Source organism: Oncorhynchus gorbuscha, linkage group LG01, assembly GCF_021184085.1.
Source record: "Oncorhynchus gorbuscha isolate QuinsamMale2020 ecotype Even-year linkage group LG01, OgorEven_v1.0, whole genome shotgun sequence".
Taxonomy (NCBI): domain Eukaryota; kingdom Metazoa; phylum Chordata; class Actinopteri; order Salmoniformes; family Salmonidae; genus Oncorhynchus; species Oncorhynchus gorbuscha.
In genome coordinates, this window is record NC_060173.1 from 117,524,317 (window position 1) to 117,538,077 (window position 13,761).

Here is a 13,761-nt window from a genome sequence, read left to right on the forward strand (position 1 = left end):
GTCACTAACTGATTCCATCCTGTAGTCAATGACTCCATCCTGTAGTCACTAACTGATTCCATCCTGTAGTCACTAACTGATTCCATCCTGTAGTCACTAACTGACTCCATCCTGTAGTCACTAACTGACTCCATCCTGTAGTCACTAACTGACTGCCTAGGAGTTGTGGGACTTCTGCAAAATGCTATGAGGTGTTTATGTCATAATTCCACTGTCATGAACTTCATCTCTCTCGGGAAAACACATTATTTTTCCATGCTACTATTTGGTTTGCAACAGCTGGGGGTTGTGTTACCTGTCTACCTCTACGACATGTGCAACAATGTATCATTTTAAAAATGCAATCTCTCCCATGCCTGTAAACTAGAAACCCAAGAATGAATTTGAAACTAATTATTCACCATGGAAACCGTAAACACTCCGAATTCCATTCATTAATTGACCAGCACTGGTGTGTTCAACATGAATTTAACATGCATTTTAAAGAGTGGTAGGAACAGGAGATTGGAGGGGACAACAATCCCATAATAACCAGTCGACACGAACGAGTGGAGGAAAACACCCTGGAAAAGAGCCGTATTGAAGCCAACACAGACTAACTGGGCACTGAAATGTTACTGCGACTGGCTAAAAGACATTTTTATTTATTTTAGTAGGCAAGTCAGTTAAGAACAAATTCTTATTTACAATGACGGCCTACCCCGGCCAAACCCGGACGATGCTGGGCCAATTATTCACCACCCTATGGGACCCCCAATCACAGCCAGATATGATGCAGCCTGGATTCAAACTAGGGACTGTAGTGATGCCTCTTGCACTGAGATGCAGTGCCTTAGACCCATGCGCCACTCGGGAGCAAGAAAAGGGCATAGCTTTCTCTGTTGAATCTGAGACAACGACAAAAGAACGGTTAAACGCTATCCTGCGGGAGTTTTATGGGAGTATGAGGAATACTAAGAGTAAAGTGTTGAGTTGAATCGTAACATCAACGACCCTCAAGGGCCTCCTGCCGGGTTGAACCATAACATCAACGACCCTCAAGGGTCTCCTGCCGGGTTGAATCATAACATCAACGACCCTCACGGGCCTCCTGCCGGGTTGAACCATAACATCAACGACCCTCACGGGTCTCCTGCCGGGTTGAACCATAACATCAACGACCCTCACGGGTCTCCTGCCGGGTTGAACCATAATATCAACGACCCTCACGGGTCTCCTGCCGGGTTGAACCATAACATCAACGACCCTCACGGGCCTCCTGCCGGGTTGAACCATAACATCAACGACCCTCACGGGTCTCCTGCCGGGTTGAACCATAACATCAACGACCCTCACGGGCCTCCTGCCGGGTTGAACCATAACATCAACGACCCTCACGGGTCTCCTGCGGGGTTGAACCATAAGATCAACGACCCTCCTCAGAGTCTTTCATAAGACACACAAGGCTCAGATTGATCGCCGTCCAGAAGCGGCTACCAGTTGGCGTCATGTGAAAAGCTAGCTTTTCGCTGGCACAAGTGGGGACACTTCAGGCTGAGGAGTAAGGTTCACACATCCCCATGTGCTATACACGCTCATACAAAAGTTAATTGATGCATGCCTGGAGGCAAGGGAAATAATGTCAACGAGTGGCCAACGGTGTGAGAGTTCACTCAAGATTTATTGGCAGCCTAACATGGAGAGCAGACATTGCTGGAGTGCCATTGACAGTTCTTCCACTCTTGTCATCAACCAGGACCAGAACCACGAAGAGTTCTTCCACTCTTGTCATCAACCAGGACCAGAACCACGAAGAGTTCTTCCACTCTTGTCATCAACCAGGACCAGAACCACGAAGAGTTCTTCCACTCTTGTCATCAACCAGGACCAGAACCACGAAGAGTTCTTCTGTGCCATCAACAGAAATGTCACTGTTAACATCACCAACTAGCTTGGTTAGCTCGGACTCGCCCACCATACCAGGTGTTGCCTATATAAGGCCCGAGGCCTTATAGACCATTTAGACTATAGAAACTGTAGAGACTGTAGAGACCGTAGAGACCATAGAGACCATAGAGACCATTTAGACTATAGAGACCATAGATACTATATAGACTGTAGAGACTGTGGAGACATTTACATTTACATTTAAGTCATTTAGCAGACGCTCTTATCCAGAGCGACTTACAAATTGGTGCATTCACCTTATGACATCCAGTGGAACAGTCACTTTACAATAGTGCATCTAAATCTTAAAGGGGGGGGTGAGAGGGATACTTATCCTATCCTAGGTATTCCTTGAAGAGGTGGGGTTTCAGGTGTCTCCGGAAGGTGGTGATTGACTCCGCTGTCCTGGCGTCGTGAGGGAGTTTGTTCCACCATTGGGGGGCCAGAGCAGCGAACAGTTTTGACTGGGCTGAGCGGGAGCTGTACTTCCTCAGTGGTAGGGAGGCGAGCAGGCCAGAGGTGGATGAACGCTGTGCCCTTGTTTGGGTGTAGGGCCTGATCAGAGCCTGGAGGTACTGAGGTGCCGTTCCCCTCACAGCTCCATAGGCAAGCACCATGGTCTTGTAGCGGATGCGAGCTTCAACTGGAAGCCAGTGGAGAGAACGGAGGAGCGGGGTGACGTGTGAGAACTTGGGAAGGTTGAACACCAGACGGGCTGCGGCGTTCTGGATGAGTTGAAGGGGTTTAATGGCACAGGCAGGGAGCCCAGCCAACAGTGAGTTGCAGTAATCCAGACGGGAGATGACAAGTGCCTGGATTAGGACCTGCGCCGCTTCCTGTGTGAGGCAGGGTCGTACTCTGCGGATGTTGTAGAGCATGAACCTACAGGAACGGGCCACCGCCTTGATGTTGGTTGAGAAAGACAGGGTGTTGTCCAGGATCACGCCAAGGTTCTTAGCGCTCTGGGAGGAGGACACAATGGAGTTGTCAACCGTGATGGCGAGATCATGGAACGGGCAGTCCTTCCCCGGGAGGAAGAGCAGCTCCGTCTTGCCGAGGTTCAGCTTGAGGTGGTGATCCGTCATCCACACTGATATGTCTGCCAGACATGCAGAGATGCGATTCGCCACCTGGTCATCAGAAGGGGGAAAGGAGAAGATTAGTTGTGTGTCATCTGCATAGCAATGATAGGAGAGACCATGTGAGGTTATGAGAGAGCCAAGTGACTTGGTGTATAGCGAGAATAGGAGAGGGCCTAGAACAGAGCCCTGGGGGACACCAGTGGTGAGAGCGCATGGTGAGGAGACAGATTCTCGCCACGCCACCTGGTAGGAGCGACCTGTCAGGTAGGATGCAATCCAAGCGTGGGCCGCGCCGGAGATGCCCAACTCGGAGAGGGTAGAGAGGAGGATCTGATGGTTCACAGCATCGAAGGCAGCCGATAGATCTAGAAGGATGAGAGCAGAGGAGAGAGAGTTAGCTTTAGCAGTGCGGAGCACCTCCGTGATACAGAGGAGAGCAGTCTCAGTTGAATGACTAGTCTTGAAACCTGACTGATTTGGATCAAGAAGGTCATTCAGGGAGAGATAGCGGGAGAGCTGGCCAAGGACGGCACGTTCAAGAGTTTTGGAGAGAAAAGAAAGAAGGGATACTGGTCTGTAATTGTTGACATCGGAGGGATCGAGTGTAGGTTTTTTCAGAAGGGGTGCAACTCTCGCTCTCTTGAAGACGGAAGGGACGTAGCCAGCGGTCAGGGATGAGTTGATGAGCGAGGTGAGGTAAGGGAGAAGGTCTCCGGAAATGGTCTGGAGAAGAGAGGAGGGGATAGGGTCAAGCGGGCAGGTTGTTGGGCGGCCGGCCGTCACAAGACGCGAGATTTCATCTGGAGAGAGAGGGGAGAAAGAGGTCAGAGCACAGGGTAGGGCAGTGTGAGCAGAACCAGCGGTGTCGTTTGACTTAGCAAACGAGGATCGGATGTCGTCAACCTTCTTTTCAAAATGGTTGACGAAGTCATCTGCAGAGAGGGGGGGGGAGGGGGAGGAGGATTCAGGAGGGAGGAGAAGGTGGCAAAGAGCTTCCTAGGGTTAGAGGCAGATGCTTGGAATTTAGCGTGGTAGAAAGTGGCTTTAGCAGCAGAGACAGAGGAGGAAAATGTAGAGAGGAGGGAGTGAAAGGATGCCAGGTCCGCAGGGAGGCGAGTTTTCCTCCATTTCCGCTCGGCTGCCCGGAGCCCTGTTCTGTGAACTCGCAATGAGTCATCGAGCCATGGAGCGGGAGGGGAGGACCGAGCCGGCCTGGAGGATAGGGGACATAGAGAGTCAAAGGATGCAGAGAGGGAGGAGAGGAGGGTTGAGGAGGCAGAATCAGGAGATAGGTTGGAGAAGGTTTGAGCGGAGGGAAGAGATGATAGGATGGAAGAGGAGAGAGTAGCGGGGGAGAGAGAGCGAAGGTTGGGATGGCGCGATACCATCCGAGTAGGGGCAGTGTGGGAGGTGTTGGATGAGAGCGAGAGGGAAAAGGATACAAGGTAGTGGTCGGAGACTTGGAGGGGAGTTGCAATGAGGTTAGTGGAAAAACAGCATCTAGTAAAGATGAGGTCGAGCGTATTGCCTGCCTTGTGAGTAGGGGGGGAAGGTGAGAGGGTGAGGTCAAAAGAGGAGAGGAGTGGAAAGAAGGAGGCAGAGAGGAATGAGTCAAAGGTAGACGTGGGGAGGTTAAAGTCGCCCAGAACTGTGAGAGGTGAGCCGTCCTCAGGAAAGGAGCTTATCAAGGCATCAAGCTCATTGATGAACTCTCCGAGGGAACCTGGAGGGCGATAAATGATAAGGATGTTAAGCTTGAAAGGGCTGGTAACTGTGACAGCATGGAATTCAAAGGAGGCGATAGACAGATGGGTAAGGGGAGAAAGAGAGAATGACCACTTGGGAGAGATGAGGATCCCGGTGCCACCACCCCGCTGACCAGAAGCTCTCGGGGTGTGCGAGAACACGTGGGCGGACGAAGAGAGAGCAGTAGGAGTAGCAGTGTTGTCTGTGGTGATCCATGTTTCCGTCAGTGCCAAGAAGTCGAGGGACTGGAGGGAGGCATAGGCTGAGATGAACTCTGCCTTGTTGACCGCAGATTGGCAGTTCCAGAGGCTACCGGAGATCTGGAACTCCACGTGGGTCGTGCGCGCTGGGACCACCAGATTAGGGTGGCCGCGGCCACGCGGTGTGGAGCGTTTGTATGGTCTGTGCAGAGAGGAGAGAACAGGGATAAACAGACACATAGTTGACAGGCTACAGAAGAGGCTACGCTAATGCAAAGGAGATTGGAATGACAAGTGGACTACACGTCTCGAATGTTCAGAAAGTTAAGCTACGTAGCAAGAATCTTATTGACTAAAATTATTAAAATGATACAGTACTGCTGAAGTAGGCTAGCTGGCAGTGGGTGCGTTGTTGACACTACACTAATCAAGTCGTTCCGTTGAGTGTAATAGTTTCTGCAGTGCTGCTATTTGGGGGCTAGCTGGCTAGCTAGTAGTGTTGTTTACGTTACGTTGCGTTAAAAGAACGATAATAGCTGGCTAGCTAACCTAGAAAATCGCTCTAGACTACACAATTATCTTTGATACAAAGACGGCTATGTAACTAGCTATGTAGCTAGCTACGAACAAACAAATCAAACCGTTGTACTGTAATGAAATGAAGGGAAAATGTGATACTACCTGTGAATGCGACCGGGTTGTTGAGACTGTAGAGACTGTAGAGACTGTAGAGACTATAGAGACCGTATGGACTATAGGCTCTCTAGACTATAGAGGCTATAGAGACCGTAGAGACTATAGAGACCGTTTAGATTATAGAGACTATAGAGACCATTCATACTATAGAGACTATAGAGACTGTTTAGCCTATATAGACTATAGAGACCGTTTAGATTATAGAGACTATAGAGACTGTAGAGACTATTTAGACTATTTAGACTATAGAGACTATAGAGACCATTCATACCATAGAGACTATAGAGACTGTTTAGCCTATAGAGACTATAGAGACCATTTAGACTATAGAGACTATAGAGACTGTTTAGATTATAGAGACTATAGAGACTGTAGAGACTATTTAGACTATAGAGACCATTTATACTATAGAGACTATAGAGACTGTTTAGCCTATAGAGACTATAGAGACTGTTTAGATTATAGAGACTATAGAGACTGTAGAGACTATTTAGACTATTTAGACTATAGAGACTATAGAGACTATAGAGACTATAGAGACCATTCATACCATAGAGACTATAGAGACTGTTTAGCCTATAGAGACTATAGATACCGTTTAGACTATAGAGACTGTTTAGATTATAGAGACTATAGAGACCGTTTAGACTATAGAGACTATAGAGACTATTTAGACTATAGAGACCGTTTAGACTATAGAGACTACTTAGACTATAGAGACTATAGAGACTGTTTAGATTATAGAGACTATAGAGACTGTAGAGACTATTTAGACTATAGAGACTATTTAGACTATAGAGACTATAGAGACCATTTAGCCCATAGAGACTATAGAGACCGTTTAGATTATAGAGACTGTAGAGACTATTTAGACTATAGAGACTATTTAGACTATAGAGACTATAGAGACTATAGAGACTATAGAGACCATTCATACCATAGAGACTATAGAGACTGTTTAGCCTATAGAGACTATAGAGACCGTTTAGACTATAGAGACTATAGAGACTGTTTAGATTATAGAGACATAGAGACCGTTTAGACTATAGAGACTATAGAGACTATTTAGACTATAGAGACCGTTTAGACTATAGAGACTATTTAGACTATAGAGACTGTTTAGCCCATAGAGACTATAGAGACTATTTAGACTATAGAGACCGTTTAGACTATAGAGACTATAGACACCAGACAAGAATCAGAGCAGAGCAGACAGTGAACGCCTGCATGGGTAAAGCTCCTTGGTTTGTATATGTAATTCTTCTCTCTAATGCTTGTCCCACTGGGCCATCAGATCAGCTCGAGAACGTTCCTGATCTACAACACCTTCTGACACATCGATCTAGCACCCCCTAGGATTTGTTGCTAGTCGATATTTCATGCTCCATCCATTTGAATGTCAGTTTGAACAGGTTTGAAATAACCTCATGGCAGAATAGTTTTTTTGGGGGGAGGTTCTGAGATTACGGCTAAAGCGTATTTAGGTTAGGAACTTTTAGAACACCAGTGTGCTTCTCATGCTGGCATTGAGAACGTAAGCAATTACCCGTAAGACTGTGACAGATCGGCGTTGTGTGACTGCTTGTCTCCCTCTCCCCAGGATTCCTCTGTGGGTGAGCTGATGGCTGAATATGAAACAGCAGGGTTGAACCTGTATGTTTAGATATAGACGGTGATGGGTGATCATTTGGTTTTTCCTCTCGCCCCTAATGCAGGCGGACCTGAAGGAGCGCTACAGTGTGGGAGAGCTGCTAGCGGACTTGGCAGGCTGCAGGGCGAGACGAGTACTAGTCTTCGTAGAGCAGAGTTACAGCGGGGCGCTCAGTAAGAGACTGAAAGCATCTCTGAAACACCTGAATGTGGTGCTGCTCAACATAGCCGACAGCTGGGCCTCGCTGCACCCAGCAACATGCCTTAGAGACCACCTGAGTAAGGTATGCAACACGTACGCCCACCCTGCACAACACACACCCTGCACAACACACACACACACCCTAGACAACACACACACACCCTAGACAACACACACACACCCTGCACAACATGCACCCTGCAACCAGAAGCCATGGATTACAGGCAACATCCGCAATGAGCTAAAGACTAGAGCTGCAGCTTTCAAGGAGCGGGACTCTGACCCGGACACTTATGAGAAATCCCGCTACGCCCTCAGACGAACCATCAAACAGGCAAAGCATCAATACAGTACTAAGATGGAATCCTACTACACCGTCTCTGACGCCCGTCGGATGTGGCAGGGCTTGAAAACCATCATGGTTTTAGGACAATAATCTTTACCTCAACGTCAGCAAAACAAAGGAGCTGATCATGGACTACGGGAAACAGAGGTCCGAGCACACCCCCAACATCCACATTGACGGGGGGCTGTAAGCGCAGCAGGTTTCGAGAGCTTCAAGTTTCTCGGTGGCCACGGGACTATGGTCCAAACACACCAACACAGTCGTGAAGACGGCACAACAACTGCCCTTCCACCAGTCAGATCCTTAAAAGGCTGTGCCACCAGAGACTCTGGGTTCGCGCCAAGGCTCTGTCGTTACCGGCCGCGACCGGGTTAGAGCGACCGGGAGGTCCGTGGGTCGACGCACAATTGGCATAGCGTCGTCCGGGTTAGAGAGGGATTGGGATATCCTTGTCTCATCGTGCACCAGCGACTCCTGTGGCGGGCCGGGCACAGTGCACGCTAACCAAGGTTGCCAGGTGCACGGTGTTTCCTCCGACACATTGGTGCGGTTGGCTTCCGGGTTGGATGGCGCTGTGTTAAGAAGCAGTGCGGCCTGGTTGGGTTGTGTTTCGGAGGACGCATGACTTTCAACCTTCGTCTCCCCCGAGCCCGTATGGGAGTTGTAGCGATGAGACAAGATAGTAGCTACTACAACAATTGGATACCATCAAATTGGGGAGAAAAAGGGGTAAAATTCAACAAAAAAACAACAATAACAACAACACAATAGGTTCTACAGCTGCACCATTGAGAGTATTTCACTGGCTGCATCAAATGGCAACTGCTCGGCATCCAACCGCTAACCACTACTGAGGGTTGTGCGTACGGCCCAGGACATCACTGGGGCCAAGCTTTCTGCCATACAGGACTTCTATACCAGCATCAACCCTTTTGGCACTAACTCTTTTCACTCATCACATACCCTGCTGCTACTGTCTATTATCTATCCTTTACCCCGTAGCACTCACTTCCGTCATCATGAAGTGCTTTGAGAGACTAGTCAAGGACCATATCACCTCCACCCTACCTGACACCCTAGACCCACTCCAATTTGCTTACCGCCCAAATAGGTCCACAGACGACGCAATCTCAACCACACTGCACACTGCCCTAACCCACCTGGACAAGAGGAATACCTATGTGAGAATGCTGTTCATCGAGTACAGCTCGGCATTCAACACCATAGTACCCTCCAAACTCGTCATCAAGCTCGAGACCCTGGGTCTCGACCCCGCCCTGTGCAACTGGGTACTGGACTTCCTGACGGGCTGCCCCCAGGTGGTGAGGGTAGGCAACAACATCTCCTCCCCGCTGATCCTCAACACGGGGGCCCCACAAGGGTGCGTTCTGAGCCCTCTCCTGTACTCCCTGTTCACCCACGACTGCGTGGCCACGCACGCCTCCAACTCAATCATCAAGTTTGAGGACGACACAACAATGGTAGGCTTGATTACCAACAACGACGAGACGGCCTACAGGGAGGAGGTGAGGGCCCTCGGAGTGTGGTGTCAGGAAAATAACCTCACACTCAACGTCAACAAAACTAAGGAGATGATTGTGGACTTCAGGAAACAGCAGAGGGAACACCCCCCTATCCTCATCGATGGAACAGTAGTGGAGAGGGTAGCAAGTTTTAAGTTCCTCGGCATACACATCACAGATAAACTGAATTGGTCCACTCACACTGACAGCGTCGTGAAGAAGGCGCAGCAGCGCCTCTTCAACCTCAGGAGGCTGAAGAAATTCGGCTTGTCACCAAAAGCACTTACAAACTTCTACAGATGCACAATCGAGAGCATCCTGGCGGGATGTATCACCGCCTGGTACGGCAACTGCTCCGCCCTCAACCGTAAGGCTCTCCAGAGGGTAGTGAGGTCTGCACAACGCATCACCGGGGGCAAACTACCTGCCCTCCAGGACACCTACACCACCCGATGTTACAGGAAGGCCATAAAGATCATCAAGGACATCAACCACCCAAGCCACTGCCTGTTCACCCCGCAATCATCCAGAAGGCGAGGTCAGTACAGGTGCATCAAAGCTGGGACCGAGAGACTGAAAAACAGCTTCTATCTCAAGGCCATCAGACTGTTAAACAGCCACCACTAACATTGAGTGGCTGCTGCCAACACACTGTCATTGACACTGACCCAACTCCAGCCACTTTAATAATGGGAATTGATGGGAAATGATGTAAATATATCACTAGCCACTTTAAACAATGCTACCTTATATAATGTTACTTACCCTACATTATTCATCTCATATGCATACGTATATACTGTACTCTATATGATCGACTGCATCCTTATGTAATACATGTATCACTAGCCACTTTAACTATGCCACTTTGTTTACTTTGTCTACATACTCATCTCATATGTATATACTGTACTCGATACCATCTACTGTATGCTGCCCTGTACCATCACTCATTCATATATCCTTATGTACATATTCTTTATCCCCTTACACTGTGTATAAGACAGTAGTTTTGGAATTGTTAGTTAGATTACTTGTTGGTTATCACTGCATTGTCGGAACTAGAAGCACAAGCATTTCGCTACACTCGCATTAACATCTGCTAACCATGTGAATGTGACAAATACAATTTGATTTGATTTGACCTACAGTATACTGCTGTTACTGTCTATTATCTATCCTTTACCCCTACCTACAGTATACTGCTGCTACTGTCTATTATCTATCCTTTACCCCTACCTACAATATACTGCTGTTACTGTCTATTATCTATCCTGTTGCCTAGTTACTTTACCTCTACCTTTATGTACATACAGTACCAGTCAAAAGTTTGGACACACCTACTCAGGGTTTGGACACACCTACTCAGGGTTTGGACACACCTACTCAGGGTTTGGACACACCTACTCAGGGTTTGGACACACCTACTCAGGGTTTGGACACACCTAGTCATTCAAGGGTTTTTCTTTACTTTTACTATTTTCTACACAGTCGAATGACAGTGAAGACATAAAAACTATGAAATAATATACATATGGAATCATGTAGTAAAGAATTCCAGGTGACTACCTCATGAAGCTGGTTGAGAGAATGCCAGGAGTGTGTAAAGCTGTCATCAAGGCAAAAGGGCAGCTGCTTTGAAGAATCTCAAATAAAGAAAATAACTATTTTTTTATTTGTTTTGGTTGTCATCTGGAATGCATTTCAATTAACAGGTGTGCGCCTTGTTAAAAATTGCAAGTATTTCCTTCTTAATGTGTTTGATCAGTTGAAGACGGCCCTGTTTGGTAAAAGACCAAGTCAACATTACGGCAGGAACAGCTCAAATAAGCAAAGAGACAGTTCCCACCGTGAAGCATGGAGGAGGCGGTGTGATGGTGCTTTACTGGTGACACTGTCTGTGATTTATTTAGAATTCAAGCCACACTTAACCAGCACGGCTACCACAGCATTCTGCAGCAATTCGCCATCCCATCTGGTTTACAACTACATCTGGGACTATTGTTTGTTTTTCAGCAGGACATTGACCCAGCACACCTCCATGCTGTGTAAGGGCTATTTGACCAAGAAGGAGATTTATGGAGTGTTGCATCAGATGATCTGGCCTTCACAATCACCCGACCTCAACCCATTTGAGATGGTTTGGGAGGAGTTGGATCGCAGAGTGAAGGATAAGCAGCCAACAAGTGCTCAGCATACGTGGGAACTCCTTCAATACTGTTGGAAAAGCATTCCAGGTGAAGCTGGTTGAGAGAATCCCAAGCATGTGCAGGGCAAAAGGAGGCTACTTTGAAGAATCTAAAATCTAAAACATATTTAGATTTGTTGAACACTTTTTGGGGGCTACTACATGATTCCATATGTGTTATTTCATAGTTTTGATGTCTTCACTATTATACTACTATGTAGAAAATAGTAAAAAAAATAAAGAAAAACCTTGAATGAGTAGGTGTGTCCAAACTGTTGACTGGTACTGTAGCTACCTCAATTACCTCGTGCCCCTACACATCCAACCGGTACAGGTACCCTGTGTATTTAGCCAAGTTACCATTATTCATTGTCTATTTATTTATTGTTCTTTTTCTATTGATTTCTTAAAATGGATTAAAACGATGTCTTTACAGCCAGCGCTACCCACTGAGAAGAGATAACAAAATGATCTATAAAATTTACTGGGGTAAAACGTTATACTGCTGTGTTACTGACTGGGTTTATTTAAAATGGATTAAAACGATGTCTTTACAGCCAGCGCTACCCACTGAGAAGAGATAACAAAATGATCTATAAAATTTACTGGGGTAAAACGTTATACTGCTGTGTTACTGACTGGGTTTATTTAAAATGGATTAAAACGATGTCTTTACAGCCAGCGCTACCCACTGAGAAGAGATAACAAAATGATCTATAAAATTTACTGGGGTAAAACGTTATACTGCTGTGTTACTGACTGGGTTTATTTAAAATGGATCAAAACGATGTCTTTACAGCCAGCGCTACCCACTGAGAAGAGATAACAAAATGATCTATAAAATTTACTGGGGTAAAACGTTATACTGCTGTGTTACTGACTGGGTTTATTTAAAATGGATTAAAACGATGTCTTTACAGCCAGCGCTACCCACTGAGAAGAGATAACAAAATGATCTATAAAATTTACTGGGGTAAAACGTTATACTGCTGTGTTACTGACTGGGTTTATTTAAAATGGATTAAAACGATGTCTTTACAGCCAGCGCTACCCACTGAGAAGAGATAACAAAATGATCTATAAAATTTACTGGGGTAAAACGTTATACTGCTGTGTTACTGACTGGGTTTATTTAAAATGGATTAAAACGATGTCTTTACAGCCAGCGCTACCCACTGAGAAGAGATAACAAAATGATCTATAAAATTTACTGGGGTAAAACGTTATACTGCTGTGTTACTGACTGGGTTTATTTAAAATGGATTAAAACGATGTCTTTACAGCCAGCTACCCACCCACTGAGAAGAGATAACAAAATGATCTATAAAATTTACTGGGGTAAAACGTTATACTGCTGTGTTACTGACTGGGTTTATTTAAAATGGATTAAAACGAGTCTTTACAGCCATCTACCCACTGAGAAGAGATAACAAAATGATCTATAAAATTTACTGGGGTAAAACGTTATACTGCTGTGTTACTGACTGGGTTTATTTAAAATGGATTAAAACGATGTCTTTACAGCCAGCGCTACCCACTGAGAAGAGATAACAAAATATACAATTGTTATGAAGCTTCCTGAACCACCACCACCATCAGTCATTTGACCTGACCCTCTTCTTCCTCCCATCTCCTCTCAGGATTCAGGGATGTACCGCCTCCTCGACCCCAAATCCAGCCTTTTGGATGTCAACCTATCTGGTGCGCCCTGTAACACAACTCCACCTCTGAGCGAAGCAGAGATGAGGAAGGAGTACATGGGCTGTCAGAACCTCCCCACCGCTCTGTGGTACCAGAACCAGAACCAGAACCTCCCCACTGCTCTGTGGTACCAGAACCACAACTAGATCCTCCCGATCACCCTGTGATACCAGAATCAGAACCTTCCCATCGCCATGTGATATCAGAACCTCTGCACCGACCTATGGTACCAGAACCATAAACCACAACTAGAACCTACCCATCATCCTGTGGTACAAGAACTACAACCAGAACCTCCCCACTGCCCAATGGTACCAGAACCCCCCCACCACCCTGTGGTACCAGAACCACAACCAGAACCTTCCCATCATACTGTGGCATCAGAACCACACCAGAATCTCCACACCGCCATGTGGTACCAGAACCAGAACCTCCCCACTCTCCTGTGGTACCAGAACCACAACTAGAACCAGTACCTCCCCACCGCCCTGTGGTATCAGA

The 13,761-nt window shown here is 46.8% G+C and overlaps 1 protein-coding gene across 3 annotated transcripts in view; it reads left to right on the forward strand.

Moving 5' to 3' along the window:
• si:ch211-67e16.11 overlaps positions 1–13,409 on the forward strand; it is a 31,284-nt gene extending 17,875 nt beyond the window's left edge. For all 3 annotated transcript variants that reach the window (XM_046346785.1, XM_046346862.1, XM_046346947.1), the window contains 2 exons: positions 7,366–7,584; positions 13,200–13,409. In XM_046346785.1, coding sequence (XP_046202741.1) covers positions 7,366–7,584; positions 13,200–13,406 — 426 coding nt within the window. In that variant the 3' untranslated portion in view covers positions 13,407–13,409. The remainder of the gene's footprint in view (positions 1–7,365; positions 7,585–13,199) is intronic.
• The last annotated feature ends 352 nt before the right edge of the window (positions 13,410–13,761 follow it).